Raw genomic sequence first — 18,777 nt, 5'->3', positions numbered from 1 at the left:
CTGGGCGAATGGGCCAGGAAATGGCAAATGGAATTTAATGTTGGCAAGTGTGAGGTGGTCCACTTTGGTAGGAAGAATGGTAGGAAGGACTATTACTTACGTGGCGAAAAACTGCAGCAGGCGACGGTGCAGAGGGACCTCGGGGTCCTTGTGCATGAGTCGCAAAAACCCAGCTTGCAGGTGCAGCAGGTGGTCAGGAAGGCGAATGGGATGCTGGCCTTCATAGCGAGGGGGATTGAATATAAAAGTAGGGAGGTCTTGCTGCAGCTGTATAGGGCATTGGTGAGGCCGCAGCTGGAGTACTGTGTGCAGTTTTGGGCGCCGCACCTGCGCAAGGATATTTTGGCCCTGGAGGGAGTGCAGAGGAGGTTTACTAGGCTGATACCGGAGTTGAGGGGATTGAGCTATGAGGAGAGGCTGAATAAACTAGGCTTGTACTCGTTAGAGTTTAGAAGAATGAGGGGAGATCTCATTGAGACGTATAAGATGATGAATGGGATGGATAGGATAGAGGTGGAGAGACTCTTCCCGCTCAAAAAAGACAGTAGGACTAGGGGGCACAGCCTCAAGATAAAGGGGAGGCGGTTTAGAACGGAGTTGAGGAGGAACTTCTTCACTCAAAGGGTGGTGAATCTCTGGAATTCTCTGCCCGTTGAAGTGGTGGAGGCTGCCTCGCTAAATATTTTTAAGAAGCGGGTTGATGGGTTTTTGATAAGAGAAGGGATTGAGGGTTATGGGGAGAGGGCGGGAAAGTGGAACTGAGCCACGACAGATCAGCCATGATCTTATTGAATGGCGGGGCAGGCTCGAAGGGCTAGATGGCCTACTCCTGCTCCTATTTCTTATGTTCTTATGTTCTTATGTTCTTAAATATGTGGGGTTACGGGGATAAGGCCTTGGTGGGATTGTTGTCGGAGCAGACTCGATGGGCCGAGTGGCACTGGAGGGATTCTTTGAATAAGTTTTTTGGTTAGTTCAAAGAAATGTCATTTTTTATTTTAAAATGAGTGCAATAGAAAGTGCTCATTATGAAATATGATAGTCACTAGAATAATCTATTAAATTTAATAGATATTATGCAAGTTCAAGAAACAGCTGAGCGATGGTTTATCTCAGTAATATTGTCAGTCCGTTGTAAAATCACTTTGTGTATTTGCAAGCCTTAAGATGGGTTTAAAAGAAAAACATTTTCCCTCAAAAAGAATCCACAGGTTGGAAGTGGATTGGAATATTGTTCATTGAGAAAGAAATACTCTGAGAAGAATTAACTGTCAGTGGTTAATAAACAAATTAAGGATAGTATCCAAATGGAAGAAAGTTCTTATAATACTGCAAAGTTAAACGTAGGTAAGACGATTGGACTGATTTTAGAAATCAGCAAAGAATGATTAAGAACAAAAGAAGGGAGAACATAGAGGATGAGCGAAAGCCAGCTATAAATATAAAGACAGATAGTAGGAGTATCTGTATGTAAAGTGAGTATTAGCTTCTTAGACAGTGACATTGGGGAATTGATAACGAGAAATAAGAAAATCGCAGAAGTGTTGAACAGGTATTTTGTGTCTGTCTTCATTGTTGATGACATGTAAAAGAGGCTTGAAAATCAAAAGGTGAAAGGGAGGAAGTTAAAACAATTATAATCATTGGAATAAAGATAATAGTCCAACTATTAGACCTGTGGGCTGACAAGTCCGCAGGGCCTGATGGCTTGCCTTCTAAGATCTTAAAATAAGTGGCTGCAGAGATGGTGGTTGCATTGGTTGTGATCTTCCAAAATTCTCCAGATTCTGGGAAGCTCCTAGTGGATTGGAAAATTGCAAATTTCATGCCTTTGTTCAAGAATGGAGGAAGACAAAAAGCAGAAAGCTATAGGCCCATTAGCCTAATATCGATCGGGGGAAATGCTAGAATCTATTATTAAGAAACTAATAGCAGGACATTTAAAAAATCGTAATGCGACTAAGCAGAGTCAAGATGCTTTTGTGAAAGGAAATCGTGCTTGATTGATTTGTTTGCAGTTTTTGGGGAAATCGGTTCGTAATAGTTCAAAATAATCAAATACCAGTAATATTGGCATCAGTAATACTGGAGTTTTATTTTCAGGTAATAGAAGACCAGTTCAGACAAGTTGTTCTGTTTTGTCCAGTGTTACTGATTTTGTACTTGGGTAAATAAAAGCAATGCAAATAAAGGGGAGCCATGGATGTGGTGTACTTGGATATTGAAGTGATTGATTAAGCTGCCATATCAAAAGTTGCTAAGAGGTACATAGTAACAGAGTTACAAAATAAGAGCTCATGTTGTTGAGGGTATTAGCGTAGATAGAGGATTGGTTAGATAACAGGAAGTAGAGAGTAGGGATGAAGAGATCATTTCTGAGTTGGCAAGCTGTAACTATTGGAGTGCTACAGGGGCATCTACTATTTACAATCTACCAATGACTTGAACGAAGGGACCTAATGTATGGTAACTAAATATGCTAGTAACAAAAACTAGGTAGGAAGTTAAGTTGTCCAGAGGACACGAGTCTAAAAGGGATGTAGATAGGTTAAGTGATTGAGCAAAAATTTGGCTGATGGACCATCATGTGGGAAAATGTCAACTTGTCCACTTTGGCAGGAATAATAAAATAGCTGTACTTCATTTAACTGGAGAGAGATTGCAGAACTACAGTACAGAGCAATCTTCAGTGTCCTGATACATGAATCACACAAAGTTAGTATGCAGATACAGCAAGTGATTAGAAATGCAAATGGAATATTGCTGTTTGTTCCAAGGGGAATTGAATATAAAAGTAGGGAAGCTGTGTAGAACCTTAGTGAGACGGCATCTGGAGCACTGCACAGTTTGGGTCTTCTTACTTGAGAAAGGATATAAATGCATCAGAAGCAGTTCAAAGGAGGTTCACTTGACTGATTCCTCGGATTAAGGGATTATTTTCTGAGGAAAGATTATGCAGGTTGGGCCTATACCCACTGGAGTTGACAGCATGAGAGGTGACCTTACTGAAACGCAAGATCCTAAGAGGATGTGACAGGGTGGATGTTGGGAGGATGTTTCTCTTGTGAGGAAGTCTTGAATGACAGAACATCGTTTTGCAAATCAGAGGTCCTTGTTAGATTAAACGAGGTGAATTTTTAAAAAAATCTATTCCTCCAGAAAGCAATGGAGCTTGCTTATTCAAGGTTGAGTTAGATAGATTTTTGATTAACAAGGGAGTTGATGGTTATGGTGGGCAGCAAGAATGTGAAGTTGAGGCCACAATCCAATCAGCCATGATCTTATTGAATGGTAGCACAGGCTTGAGGGTCAAATGGCCTACCCCTGCTTCTAAGTTACTCTTAAATCTTCCTGAGTATTCTGTGGCCCTCATGAATTAAACTAAGTTTCCACATGGTAAAGTTTGGCTTCTGTTCCACAATGTGAATGTGTACACTTGTTTTAATGCAACATAATTTGCCTCCAATCACTAGCTGCTCCAAAACCTTAACTTAGACTATTATCACTGGACGCCCAAATTCTAAAATGCTATCCAAGCTACCTTCTCCACCTATGCCCCCCATAATTGTCTCACCTTACAATGTCCCAGATTTCCATCTTTGCCTAGCTGCACTGGCTATGGTGCCTTAGTAAATTGTCTTTTATGCTTTTGTTTGTGAAATTCTTTATGATCTTGCCGCACTCATTCTCAACGATTCCTTCCAGCCACATGTCCATGCTGCCACTTCATGGTCCTCAGACCAGGCTGCCTCCTCTTGTGACAAAATCATAGAATCCTACAGTCCAGAAGGAGGCCATTGAGTCTGCATCGACCACAATCTTATCCAGGCCCAATCCCATAACCCCATGCAGGTACCCTAGATCGTCCCCCTGACACTAAGGGGCAATTTAGCATGGCCAATCCACCTAACCCGTGTGTCTTTGGACCGTAGGAGGAAATCGGAGCAGCCAGGGGAAACCCATGCAGACACGGGGAGAACACATAGACTCCACACAGACAGAGACCCAAACCGTGAATCAAATCCAGGTCCCTGACGCTGTGAGGCAACCGTGCTAACCATTGTGCCACCGTGCCGCCCCCAATCAATTGTCGACAGGTCCACGTTTGAGTGGGAATTGGCACTGGTCCTATTTGAGCTACTCCCAGTTCTCAACATTTTCAGCATCACAATTTACATTGCTATTTCAGTCATTTTATCTTTACCTCTAATGTTCATTCTCGGTATCCCTCTATTTTGCTGCAGCCTTCTCTACTCTGAGGAGCCTATTTACAGCCTTGATGTTTAAACGGTGCTTTGAGCTCCTGTTATGAAGTCTATTCCTGGTTTGCCCCCATCTTAGAGCACTTTATGGGTGTGAGGAATACTGTAGAAAAATGCACGATTCTATAATTTGTTGTTACAAAATTATCACAAAAAACTTCTAAAGTTAATTTGGCTCTTCTGAAGAGAGATGGATAAGCCAGCGTTGAGCATTGAAACAAGTTAAGCTCCAGAGGAAAGAGACACTTGGTACTCCTAAGAAATGACAGAAACTTGATTTTTATAACAATACGTTGTCGTTTTCATTGTTGACATGCGGGATGATGAGATGCATTGTACAAGATATTAACCCAACAGATTAGAGCCTATATCAAATGCCTTCTCCCATCCTGCACGTAAATAATGTCGCCTTTATGTTTATAAAGCCTAGCAATAAAACTTACACAAAATTAGTGCCACGTTAAAATTTTGAAACTGGGCCAGGTCGTTTTCAATCCGCTCTTTCCATTTTCTGGATGTGTGTCAAATCCGATAGTATTCCTGTATCTTCCTGAAAAATAAAATTTCAGGTAATCCTTTCCCATCAACAGTTTGATCAGATTTTAAAAAATGACTCCATTAACCTTTGCATCGCTATACGATGATTTTTCTTTGATTTCTCACAAATGAAGTATGGAGAGTCATTGATTCTTTTCTAGTTTGATGTTTTGCCATATGGTGAGGGAACAGTTGGTGCTGTCCTCTGCTATTCGCTCTGCTGGCAACCAGCATAGAAGCCATCTTCATGCTGAGTCCACTTCGTTGATTCCTGGAAGAGAACACTTTGAACATTTGGCTTATTTGGCATCATTGTCATCATCTTTTGGCACGAGGCATGACCAGGATACGTTAAGGCAACCCTGTGATTTTGGAGCTGACTTTACAATTCTTGTTATAGGCATGCATATATTTGTTGGGTGGGGGGGGGTGGCGGGTGTAGGGGTGAGGCAAATCTCCCAAAAAATTCTAAGTGCCTAATTTACCTCACAACTGGAGTAACTCCCACCAATTTTTTTTGCAGCGTGATTTTCAGAATGAATCGCCCACGGTCTTGAGCACTGCAGAGTGCCCTAGCGAGATTCAGGCAGAAAATCTGTGGGCCAGACCAATTCCCACTGGAGAGGCCAGCATCATAGTGCTGAGTGGGCCACTGCACATGCGCCAACCTGTCAGAGTGGAGATCAGCACATGCGCAATGGCCGCGCCCTGCCGGCTTCCCGATCGCTGGCCAGCTCTGCAACTCTGCATTGCTCCACCTCTGATCGTGCCCACCCCCAACCCGATTGCTGCCCTCCTGGACCCGGACCTCTCCGGACAAGCTCCAATATCTATCCCATCTCCTCCCCTCCAAATGGCTAGCCCCGATCACCCACTTCCCTCCCTCTCCCACCAGAGTGGCAGTGGAACCCCCACCCCACTCCCACCGATCTGCCCCCCTGTAGGCCCTGGACTCTTCTGGCTGTCACGGAGCTGACGACTTCAAAAAACTTGGAGCCGGAGACACACACAGACTGTGGCACCCAGCTGGGAGCCTGCTAAATAGCCTCTGTGTCTCCAGCTCCAAGGTTTTTGGAGTCATTAGCTTAGGGAAATCGTCCCTGTGATTTTCTCATTTGGATGAGCAGTCAGTGTGTGACAATCTTGAGCCCTGCAGCAGATGCAATCTGTCTTACTACTAACCACCAATCTGAAGTGAAATTTCAAGCAATACTGAAATAATGAACATTTTGACCAGAATTTAGTGTGTGTTCTAATTCTGTTTTAAGTGCGGTGATCAATTGCGAAGACAGTGACAGTACTGGTAACATCACTGGACCAGCAATCCAGAGGCCCAGGCTAATACTCCTGGGAGCATGAGTTCAAATCCCACATGGCAGCTGGTGGAATTGTAATTCAATTAATAATCAGGAATCGAAATCTAGTTACAGTAATGGTGACCATGAAACTGCCATAATCCTTCTGAATGGCTAATCCCCTTGGATCCTTATCTGGTCTGGCCTACATGTGACATCAGACCCACAGCCTTCTGAGATGGCCCAGCAAGTCACTACGTTCAAGGACAATTCAGAATGCACAAAAAATGCTGATCTTGTCAGCACAGACTTAAGATGGTGCCGGAACAAGGCCACTTCTTGCAAGCTGTGCCCAGCATACCTTAGAATTCTATCTTTTACTCTTGTTCTCTGCTTCTAAACCTTTATTCTAAAACATTCTGCACTCTCTCCTTTCCTTCCCTATGCTTTGTCTGCATAGCGCGCAAGAAGCAATGCGGGGTAGGAGAAACTATGAAGCTGGGCTAGCGCTTAATATAAAAAAGGATAGCAAGAGTTTTTATAAATATATAAAAAGGAAGAGGCTGGCTAGGGTAAATGTTGGTCCTTTAGAGGATGAGAAAGGGGACCTAGTGGTAGGGGATGAGGGTATGGCTAAGGTATTGAATAACTTTTTTGTTTCTGTCTTCACGGAGGAGGACGTGAATAATTTGCCGGGTGTTAGCGATGGAAAGGTGGTAGGACTGGAGGGTCTTAATGACATTACTGTTACTAGAGAGGCGGTGCTCGACAGACTGGAGGGGGCTGATTGTGGACAAGTCCCCAGGACCGGATGGAATGCATCCGAGGGTTCTGAAAGAAATGACGGAGGTGATAGTGGATGCCTTGGTGGTTATTTTCCAGACGTCGCTGGATTCCGGGGAAGTGCCGGATGATTGGAAAACGGCTAATGTTACGCCGTTGTTTAAGAAGGGTGCCAGGCAAAAGGCGGGGAATTATAGGCCGGTTAGTTTAACGTCTGTGGTAGGTAAAATGTTAGAATCTGTCATTAAGGAGGAAATTGCGAGGCATCTTGAAGGGAATTGCTTGATAGAGCAGACGCAGCACGGTTTCATTAAAGGGAAGTCGTGTCTGACAAATTTACTGGAGTTCTACGAGGATGTGTCTAGGGCGGTGGATAGAGGAGAGCCGGTGGATGTGGTCTTTCTAGATTTTCAGAAGGCGTTTGACAAAGTACCTCACAAGAGGTTATTGCAGAAGGTCGAGGGACATGGAGTTGGGGGTAGGGTGTTAGCGTGGATAGAGGATTGGTTGTCAAATAGGAGGCAGAGAGTGGGGGTCAACGGGTGCTATTCGGATTGGCGGATGGTGACTAGTGGAGTGCCCCAGGGGTCGGTGCTGGGGCCTCAGCTTTTTACCATTTATATAGATGATCTAGAGGAGGGAACCGAGTGTAGGGTGTCGAAATTTGCTGATGACACCAAGATTGGGGGAACGGCAAATTGTGCGGAGGGTGTGGAGAGTCTGCAGAAGGATCTAGATAGGCTGGGCGAATGGGCCAGGAACTGGCAAATGGAATTTAATGTTGGCAAGTGTGAGGTGGTCCACTTTGGTAGGAAGAATGGTAGGAAGGACTATTACTTACGTGGCGAAAAACTGCAGCAGGCGACGGTGCAGAGGGACCTCGGGGTCCTTGCGCATGAGTCGCAAAAACCCAGCTTGCAGGTGCAGCAGGTGGTCAGGAAGGCGAATGGGATGCTGGCCTTCATAGCGAGGGGGATTGAATATAAAAGTAGGGAGGTCTTGCTGCAGCTGTATAGGGCATTGGTGAGGCCGCAGCTGGAGTACTGTGTGCAGTTTTGGGCGCCGCACCTGCGCAAAGATATTTTGGCCTTGGAGGGAGTGCAGAGGAGGTTTACTAGGCTGATACCGGAGTTGAGGGGGTTGAGCTATGAGGAGAGGCTGAGTAAACTAGGCTTGTACTCGTTAGAGTTTAGAAGAATGAGGGGAGATCTCATTGAGACGTATAAGATGATGAATGGGATGGATAGGATAGAGGTGGAGAGACTCTTCCCGCTCAAAAAAGACAGTAGGACTAGGGGGCACAGCCTCAAGATAAAAGGGGGGCGGTTTAGAACGGAGTTGAGGAGGAACTTCTTCACTCAAAGGGTGGCGAATCTCTGGAATTCTCTGCCCGTTGAAGTGGTGGAGGCTGCCTCGCTAAATATTTTTAAGACGCGGGTTGATGGGTTTTTGATAAGAGAGGGGATTAAGGGTTATGGGGAGAAAGCGGGAAAGTGGAACTGAGCAGCGACAGATCAGCCATGATCTTATTGAATGGCGGGGCAGGCTCGAAGGGCTGGATGGCCTACTCCTGCTCCTATTTCTTATGTTCTTATGTTCTTTCCACTGTATACTAATCCATGTGACAATAAATCAAATCAATTCCTGTCATCCAATTAAAGAATTTTTATAAGTTACACGTCATATGTGAAGGCCAATTCTCAGTTCTCATAGTTGTTAAAATTGATGTGGCTGTTGCCCAGGCTAATGCTTTGGGGACAAGGGTTCAAATTCCACCATGGCAGCTGGTTTCGATTTAATGAATAAATCTGGAATTAAAAAACTAGTGTCAGTAACCATGAAACCATTGTGGATTTTCATAAAAACCGATTTGGTTCACCAATATCCTTATCCAGTCTGGCCTACACATGACTCCAGACTCACTGCAAACCCATACCACTTCCATCTTGAAAGACAAAGGCAGTAGATACATGGAAGCACCGCCACATGTGAGTTTCCCTTCAAGCCACTCACCATCCTGACTTGGAAATCTGTCACTCTTCCTTTGCAGTTTTGACAGTTCCTTTGCACCAAGTCTGAGAGAACTGTTCCATACTTTCATGCTAAAAGCAGGGGCAGCATACAATTGACAGAACCATGTGATCCCACAACGGATCAATCATATCTAAGCTCTGCAATCTGCCACATCCGGCTGTGAATAGTGGTGGACTATTAAACAACTCACAAGAGGAGGAGGCTTGACAAATGGCCCCCATCTCAAAGATGAAAGAGCACTTTAGTGCAAAGACCACTTGCGACTGTCTTCAGACATGCCAAGTGGATGAATCATCTTGGCCTCCTCTGGAGGTGCCTGGCACTTTCAGCTGAAATGATTCACTCCTCGAAACTGCTACCAAGAAACAACTGAAGGCCCTGGATACTGCAAAGTCTTTTGGCCCTGGCAACACTTGAGAACTGTGCTCCAGAACTTGCGGTGCCCCTAGCCACGCTGTTCCAGTGCAGCTACAACGCTGGCATCTACCCAGAAAATTACCCAGAAATAAGCTTGTTTGCTGATGACTGCACAGCGCTAAACACATTTGCAACAACTCCTCTCTGCAAACATAAACACCTTCTAATCTCTGCTTGCTCTTTAGTAACCATTTTAAATGAATGAATCTATTGCCACAACTTGAGGTTTTCTCCCTTGGATTTCTCTGCTGCACAAAATAATGGTGTCAAACTATTTTACACCAGGGCAAGTGAACATTTTACCATTTGTGCCTTGATTGGCTTCTCTGAAACAGCTACCCACTTAGTTACCCTGCCCTGGACACTCTGAATCTTATCTTCACACTGTTTTCAGCAGTTCTTTTGGAGTGCTTTATAATGATGTGGCATTTTCTGTTATCCCTTTAAGGTCCCCAAATGCTGTGTAATGGAATATTTGTGTAATTTATCTTGCTCATGTTTTCATATTGTATCTTAGATTATCTGAGTTCTGTCTACGTACTATTCTGTTTTGTAGGATCAATCTGCAGGATGAAGTGATGATTTACTTACTTTATTGCAACACTTCATCCAGTCTGGGCAGTGCTGAAAGTCTGTATTCAACCGTCTTCCTTTCGACGACAGGATATATTTTTAGTGCCCTCTTGATCTTCCATTGTGAGAGGAACCTTGATATATAATCTGTGTAATTGTTCTGAAGCATTTTAAGTTTTGTTCCCATGAATGCATGCTGCTTTACATGGTGCTGTGCTATTTTTTGCACGTTTGGGACTGTCCTCTGAGATACCAGCTGTTAATTACTTCAGAAAACCATTTGCACCTCATGCTTCACCAGTGATGTACTTTCCCCAACATCAGGTTGCCGTGTTAGTGGGAGACTGAGTGTTTGTCATCAATGCAAATTGGAATTGCACTAATTCCTTTAATTACTTCAGCAAAACTGTGCAAGATACCTGTTATACATGCAACAAAAGCTGAATGCACTAAAATGCAAAATAGGATGCTGTGATCTGAAGCTTCACAAGCTGATGTTTGCAGAACTGACATGCACATAACTCCTCTTGTTTACATTATATTTTCACTTTGTTTATTGGGGAATGTCTGTGTGCAGTTTGCAAGTTCTCCCCTCTGCGTGTTCGGGTTTCCTCCCACATTCTGAAAGATGTGCTGGTTAGGTGCATTGACCCGAACAGGTACCGGACTGTGGCGACTCGGGGAACTTCACAGTAATTTCATTGTGTTAATGTAAGCCTTACTTGGGACTAATAAATAAACTTTAGTAGGTGCCTGTTCCTTTTCGCTTTGGTTGCCCAAGTCATCCAACTCTCCGTGATTATGCTTCTCCAGATCGCAAGGTAGAGAGCATTCGATATTAGTTTTTTGCTTATTTGTTCTCAAAGTGTGGGCGATCCTGGCAATGCTTCATCTATTATCCAACCTTATGTGCTCTTTGAAGGAGGTGGCGGTGGGTTTTCTGTTGGAACCACAACAGTTTATATGAACGTGATACTCTGACAGTGGTGGGATAGATTGGAAATTCCAGGATACTGATGAAGTTTAACAATGAGAAAATGGCAATATTGATCTCAGTCAGGATGGTGTGGAATGAAACTAGGAAATGCTGGAAACTCGGTGGGGGAGAAAAAGAAGAGATTCTGGGCTGGATTCTCCAACCTCGCCCGCAGCTGGGATTTTCCCATCCCGCTGCAGTGAACAGAGATTTCGGCTGGGCGCCAAATTCTCCAACTTCGCTGCAGTGGGAGTGTAACGTGAACGGCTGGTAAAATCATGGCCTATGTTTCAGATCTGTAACCTGTTCATCACAACTGGTCAAAGGTCAGAGATCAGAAGAATAAGCACTGCTTTTCTCTCCACACCTTTTGCCAGATCTGCTGAGTTTCCAGCATTTTCTGTTTTATTTCAGATTCCCAGCAACTACAGTATTTTGCTTTTCTGTCAGAATGCTGTGCAACTTGGCCTGGAACTTGGGGATGTTGGTGTTCCCAGAACATCATTGCTCTCGTCCCGTTTGGTGAAAGAGACCAATGGAGACAGATATATTGTAGATGTTTTCTAAAGCTCAGACCTGGCTTCTTATGTTCTTTTTCAAATTGCCGATAGTCTGATGCAGGTGGTTGCAGGATCATAATTCTAATCTGTGCTCCGCTGTTATTCAGAGGTGGTAGTTTGCATGTATTGCTTCTCTCACCTGTGTTTTGCAGAAAGGCACATGTCTTTGGATGGAGAATCTAGTATTGGGATCATCAGTTGAATCCCTAACTCTCCCAGCACTGTGAACTATATTGTAGTGAAGTGGAATTGTGTAGGGTAAGGCACGTGCAATCTGTGGCATCTTTACCAGTCCTGGACCCTCCACACCGATGCTGTAGTTAAGAAAGCCCACCAATGCCTTTCCTTTCTCAGGAGGCTAAGAATATTTGGCATGTTAGTTACGACTCTCACCAACTTCTACTGGTACATCCAGAAAGGATGCTTTCTATGGTGCATCACAGCTTGGTACAGCTCCTGCTATGACCAAGACTGCAAGAAACTACAAAGGATTGTGAACATAGTCCAGTCCAGCACACAAACCAGCCACCCATCCATAGACTCTGTCTACACTTCTCACTGCCTTGGAAAAGCAGCCAGCATAATCAAGGACTCCATGTACCCCGGACATTCTCTCTTCCACCTTCTTCCATTGGGAAAAAGATACAAAAGTCTGAAACCACATACCATACGACTCAAGAACAGCTTCTTCCCTCTTGCTTTCAGATTTTTGAATGGACCTAGCATATATTAAGCTGATCTTTTTCTTCAGCCAATTTGTAACTGTGACACTATATTCTGCACCCCTTCCTTTCCTTCTCCCCTACTCTATAAGCGGTATGTTTTGCCTGTATTAGCACGCAAGAAACAATACTTGTCACTTCATCCCAATACATGTGACAATAATAAGTCAAATCAAACTTCGGGGGAATTCTATCACCCAGGGGGAAAAAAACAGTGCCTCTCATTCAGTTGTCCCAGGAAAAGTGATGAAATTGTTTACTACATTGATATATTTTGAAACTTCACAGGAATTGACACTGATGGCAGCCTGGATTGCGCCTTTGACATAAAAGTTTAGAGCCAAGATGATTTTTGACAAGCACTGCCATGTTGTTAGTATAGTGGAAATTACCTGGAGAGTAGCTTCTGGAAAACAGCACAACTCTCTGAATATTGCTCATCTCTGACACATTGAAGTTCAGTCTTCCTCTGCCAGTACATAGGTGCTTGGTAAAACTGGCTGTAGACCAAGGCTCATCTCACCAGCCGCTCCTCTAACGAGCACAATAATGGAATTCAAATGGAAATGCCCAGTTTCTAGATTGGGAATGCAATGATTGATAACACCTCAGCCAAAGTTCCTGATTTGAGAGCTACATTAATGATGGAATAATTGCATGACAAATATCCGATTGGAGTTGCGTTTCTAATCACTAAAAGTGACAGATTTCCTTTAAACTGATAAACTGGCTACCCTGCAAAACTCAATTTAAGATGGTGAGATTAATGTACAGCACCTTCCAGCAAGAATTGTGATGGTTTGTACATATTGCTTCTCTCACTTTCATTTTACAGAAAGGCATAAGTACACTCTTTGGATGAAGAACCTAGCATTGGGATCTCCATTTGAATTCCTGACTACGCCAGTACTGCTAAATATTTGACCAAACCAACAATGATAGAACATTAGAACATAGAACATTACAGTGCAGTACAGGCTCTTCGGCCCTCGATGTTGCGCCGACCAGTGGAACCAATCTAATGACCCTCTAATCTAAACTATTCCAATATTATCCATATGCCTATCCACTGACCATTTGGACGCCCTTAAAGTTGGCGAGTCCACAACTGCTGCAGGCAGGGCATTCCACACCCTTACATAGAACATAGAACATTACAGCGCAGAGCAGGCCCTTCGGCCCACAATGTTGCGCCGACCAATTAAAAAGCAATGACCCTCTAACCTAAACCAATCCCTTTTCATCCATAAACCTATCCACGGATCTCTCGAACGCCCCCAAACTAGGCGCATTTACAACTGCAGCAGGCAGGGCATTCCAATCCCTCACCACCCTCTGGGTAAAGAACCTACCTCTGACATCCGTCCTATAACTACCACCCCTTAATTTAAAGCTATGCCCTCTCATGCTAGCTTTCTCCATCTGAGGAAAAAAGCTATCACTGTCCACCCTATCTAAACCTCTGATCATCTTATATGTTTCAATAAGGTCCCCTCTTAGCCGCCTTCTTTCTAACGAAAACAACCTCAAATCCCTCAGTCTCTCCTCATAGGACCTCCCCTCCATTCCGGGCAACATCCTGGTAAACCTCCTCTGCACCCTCTCCAATGCCTCCATGTCCTTCCTATAATGTGGGGACCAGAACTGCGCACAATACTCCAAGTGCGGCCGCACTGGAGTTTTGTACAGTTGCAACATGACGCTGCGGCTCCTAAATTCAATCCCCCTACCAATAAACGCCAAGACACCGTATGCCTTCCTAACAACCTTATCTACTTGATTCCCAACTTTCAGGGATCTATGTACACATACACCTAGATCCCTCTGTTCATCAACACTATTCAGAGTCCTACCGTTAGCCCTATACACTACACATCTGTTATTCCTGCCAAAGTGAATTACCTCACACTTTTCCGCATTAAACTCCATCCGCCACCTCTCGGCGCAGCTCTGCAACTTGTCCAAGTCTCTCTGTAAACTATGACACCCCTCCTCACTATCTACCACACCTCCGACTTTGGTGTCATCAGCAAATTTACTAATCCACCCAACTATACCCTCATCCAGATCATTTATAAAAATTACAAACAGCAGTGGCCCCAAAACAGATCCCTGAGGCACACCACTTGTAACTGATGATCAGATAATATAGCTTTATGCACCCGCAAGGAGTCAGAGCCTTCAGGAGAAGACGGGAAGACAGAATATTGGCAAATACACTGTTTAAAAGTAATGTACAAGGGATAAGAGTTCCAAGTTTTTCTTTCTTGGGAGAATGCTCCACATGATGAGTTGTACTGCTGCTGATTTCCTTCAGTCACAGAATGTTCCATTTAATTATAATCCACAGTTCTGATGAATCAGGTAAACAGTAAAGGGCTTCTCAGCAACAGATACATGGCTGCTGGTCCGTTTGTGCATTTGATTCAACTTTTAAGTAGACTCGCAGAGATTCTGCAAAGTGAAATGCAATGTAAGTGAAGACTGAATGCGCAGAAAGATATTAGTCATAGAGGTTTACGACATGGAAACAGGCCCTTCGGTCCAACTTGCCCATGCCGCCCTTTTTTTTTAACCCTTTAAGCTGGTTCCAGTTGCCCGTGTTTAGCTCATATTCCTCAATACCCATCTTACCCGTGTAACTGCCTAAATGCTTTTTAAAAGACAAAATTATACCTGCCTCTACTACTACCTCTGGCAGTTTGTTCCAGATACTCACTACCCTCTCTGTGGGGAAAAAAAAATGCCCCTCTGAACTGTTTTGTATCTCTCCCCTCTCACCTTAAACCTATGGTCTCTTGTTTTAGACTCCCCTACCTTTGGGAAAAGATATTGACTATCTAACTAATCTATACCCCTCACTATTTTATAGACCTCTATAAGATCACCCCTCAACCTTCTACGCTTCAGGGAAAAGTGTCCCAGTCTATCCAGCCTCTCCTTATAACTCAAACCATCAAGTCCTCGTAGCATACATCTTCCCTGCGCTCTTTCTACTTTGATAATATCCTTTCTATATATTTACCAAACTTTTGACTTATTTTGAAGGCTGACAATAAAAATCTGGGGCAAAAACAGAAAATACAGGAAAATCTCAGCAGGCCTGACAGCATCTGTGGACAGATAATAAAGCCAATGTTTCGATGACTCGAAACACTGTCTCTATTTGCTCTCCACAGATGCTGAGATTTTCCAGCATTTTCTGTTTTTGTTTCAGATTCCATCATCCATAGTATTTTGCTTTTATAATAAAAATCTGATACTTGGAGCTGTTTTAAAGCACAAGGCTTCACAATTTAGAGTTGAAGACTGTGTGTTGATGCAAATATTCTGATTAGCTGGCGCTAAAATAAGATTTGTACTGCTTGCTCTTTGTGTGTGTGCCATTAATGGTAACCAGAGACCACCACCATTAGGTCAGTGTCATACAATATTTGGATCTGTGTTGCAGTGATCTATCCAAGTATTCTGAATCCCTCATTTAATTCCCATTTTGTTACATGTGCCCTGTGTCAGCATCTTGAGATTTATAGCATAACCAGATGTGGGATAAAGCTAGCTCCTGTTTCAACAATAAGCCTCAACACTCGGCTATTCAAAATAAAATCCATGGTCCATTTGTGGCTTGTACTTCAAAGGTTTATTGCTAAGCAGGGTTTGTTAGATGAAAATTAATGGGAACATTGTTTTAAACTCTCAACTGATCAGCAAGGTCCCACATTAACAAAAGCTTGGATACTTACTCAGAAGAACACTGAATAATGCATTGACTTGAGTTTTCATTTTGCATATCAACATTTCTCATTGGAAATCTATAATGCCAATTCTGTATTATGAACTCGCACCTTGATTGAATGCAAATCCACTTCACATGAGATTCGTGGAACTAGTAAACACTTGCAATAAACCAGTTTGAATTGGTTCCAGAACTAAGCCTTGGAAAGCAAAGGGCAGTTTTCTAATCTGCTGCATCATCCAATACGCCATTGCCTAGTTAGTTTATGCAGTTTGAAGAAATAAGAAAATGTTAATTGATCCATTGCTAGATGGGGCATTGCCTTACACTGACACAATGTTAGTCAATCTTACTTTGAGATTGCAGTGCAGGATGGCTGGAGACAACAAATCTCATCTTAGTCTGGTGTGGCCAATGTTGCACTGTATCTGTAAGCAAGCCTGTTTTGATGGATTTCATTCCCAGTGTTGTGCTTCAAAAGCACTGTATATTTTGATTGCTCTAAATAAGAAAGCAGTTACTCCTGGATGAGATACTTCATCACAGTGCTCTTTGCAACTGGGACGAAAGGTGAGAGTCTTTCTATGCTGAATGAATAGTAAAGCTAAATTAAATGCAGAAATTACCTTTCATAAATATGAATTAAACTCGAGAATTGTCAGAACTTTGTAAGAAGCAGCAGTGGAAGCTCTGCATAATATGTGATACAACAGAGTGCGATAAGCACTTGATCAAAGTGCACCTTTTAGATGTAGCGCTCCGGATTTCCATTAGAAAATAATCTTAAATGAACCTGTTAGAATGAATTCTTTTTCCACAAAGACTGTAGCACAATCATCAGGTTCTGGGTTCTTTTTTTAACTGAGCTCCTGTTTTATTGCAGAAGGTTTTCTTTCAAGGAGTGAGCAGCCAATTTCCATAAACTTTCAACATGTGATGTGTCTGTTCTTTGTTAAAGGTTTGTCAGTTGCACTGCAGCTGCTGCATGGAGATATTGATCAGATCCGGAGAGAGTACCCGGTATTGTTCACCAGAGGTGTGGCTATCACCAGAAAATTGGGCTTCTCGGATATCATAATGCCAGGTAGGTTTGCCTTGTTGGGATAATGCTGAAACAGTTGGAGACAGTGTTGCATTTCATTCTGTGTCTTCACAGTTTTGCTTGTGGCTCTCTCAAGGTCTTGGAAGTAATTAATATGCATTTTAAAATAATTTTAATGTACTATAATTTTATAATAAAATACAATAATTTTATATTTGTATTGTTCTGGAGAACTTCATGCTATACAAAACATGACAAAAACCAAAACAGCATTTGAAAATTACCCACTTCAATTATTACCTTTTTGATATTTAAGACTTTGAGCTATTTGTATTATATATAGGCAGGGATGAAAAAGGCTAACATTTTAGTGATATTCAGTGATAGTTGGAAGGTTGTGCCTTCAAGGTCCACTCCAGAGATTTCAACTTGTAAACAACATGTCAGGAGTGTAATGGAACACTCAGCCTGTGGTGAGTGCAGCTCCAACAACACTCAAGAAGCTCAACACCATTCAGGACAAAGCAGTCCTGTCGATTGGCACCCATTCCACAGACATTCACTCCCTCCACCATTGATGACAGTACACATGGTTGCCACCTATCTACAAGATGCAGTGCAAGAGTTCACCAAGCTCCTTGAACAGCACCTTCCAAACCCACAACCGTTACCAGCAAGAAGGACAAGGACAAAGGACGTATGTGAACACCACCACCTGGAGGTTCCCTCCCAAGTCCCTCACCACCCTGACCTCGATTATATATTGCCATTCCTTCACTGTCGCTGTTTCAAAATCCTGGAACTCCCTCCCTTGCAGTTCTGTGTGTGTGTGTGTATCTATAATCACAGGGACTGCAGTGGTTCAAGATGATGTCTCACCAACACCACCTTCCCTAGGGCAATTAGGGATGTGCAATTCACCCTGACCTGGCTAGCAATGCCCACATCCCGTAAATGAATTAAAATTTTTAAAAATATTAAAACTTCATTGCAGTCCTAAGATAATGACACACTGTTAGATGTCATATCTTTCAGATTTGCCCCCTCAAGTGAATGTTTAAGATCCCGTGGCACTATTCGAAGAAGAGCAGGGGAGCTCTCCTCATTGACCAGGCCATTATTTAGCCCTCTACCAGTGACCAATTTAAATAAAGTCTATCTGATTATCATTTGATTGGAGTTTGTGGGACTATGCTGTATGCAATTTGGCTGCCGTGTTTTCCCACATACGAGAGTAATTATACATCAAAAATATTTCATTGGCTATAATATACTTTGGGACAATCCAAAGTTTGACAAAAGCACTATACAAATCCAAAAGTGCCTTTTCTTTATTATTTTTCCCTTAAAAGGATATATTGCTTCTTGTACATGGCATGTGGTCATTGCTGAAAACATAAGAACATAAGAACATAAGAAATAGGAGCAGGAGTAGGCCATCTAGCCCTTCGAGCCTACCCCGCCATTCAATAAGATCATGGCTGATCTGTCGTGGCTCAGTTCCACTTTCCCGCCCTCTCCCCATAACCCTTAATCCCCTCTCTTATCAAGAACCCATCAACCCGCTTCTTAAAAATATTTAGCGAGGCAGCCTCCACCACTTCAACGGGCAGAGAATTCCAGAGATTCACCACCCTTTGAGTGAAGAAGTTCCTCCTCAACTCCGTTCTAAACCGCCTCCCCTTTATCTTGAGGCTGTGCCCCCTAGTCCTACTGTCTTTTTTGAGCGGGAAGAGTCTCTCCACCTCTATCCTATCCATCCCATTCATCATCTTATACGTCTCAATGAGATCTCCCCTCATTCTTCTAAACTCTAACGAGTACAAGCCTAGTTTATTCA

General features: G+C 43.1%; 1 protein-coding gene across 5 annotated transcripts in view; it reads left to right on the top strand.

Annotated features, from left to right (window-relative positions):
- LOC145344156 (dedicator of cytokinesis protein 4-like) overlaps positions 1 to 18,777 on the top strand; it is a 410,020-nt gene that overhangs the window by 179,772 nt on the left and 211,471 nt on the right. For all 5 annotated transcript variants that reach the window (XM_080191055.1, XM_080191054.1, XM_080191053.1 and 2 more), the window contains exon 13: positions 16,854 to 16,979. In XM_080191055.1, the coding sequence (XP_080047181.1) occupies positions 16,854 to 16,979 (126 nt within the window). The remainder of the gene's footprint in view (positions 1 to 16,853; positions 16,980 to 18,777) is intronic.

The sequence above is a fragment of the Carcharhinus amblyrhynchos genome, chromosome 6 (genome assembly GCF_965287045.1).
Source record: "Carcharhinus amblyrhynchos chromosome 6, sCarAmb.v2.hapA, whole genome shotgun sequence".
Lineage (NCBI taxonomy): Eukaryota > Metazoa > Chordata > Chondrichthyes > Carcharhiniformes > Carcharhinidae > Carcharhinus > Carcharhinus amblyrhynchos.
The sequence above is the reverse complement of the archived record's forward strand: the minus strand, read 5'-3'. Positions and strand labels throughout refer to the sequence as shown.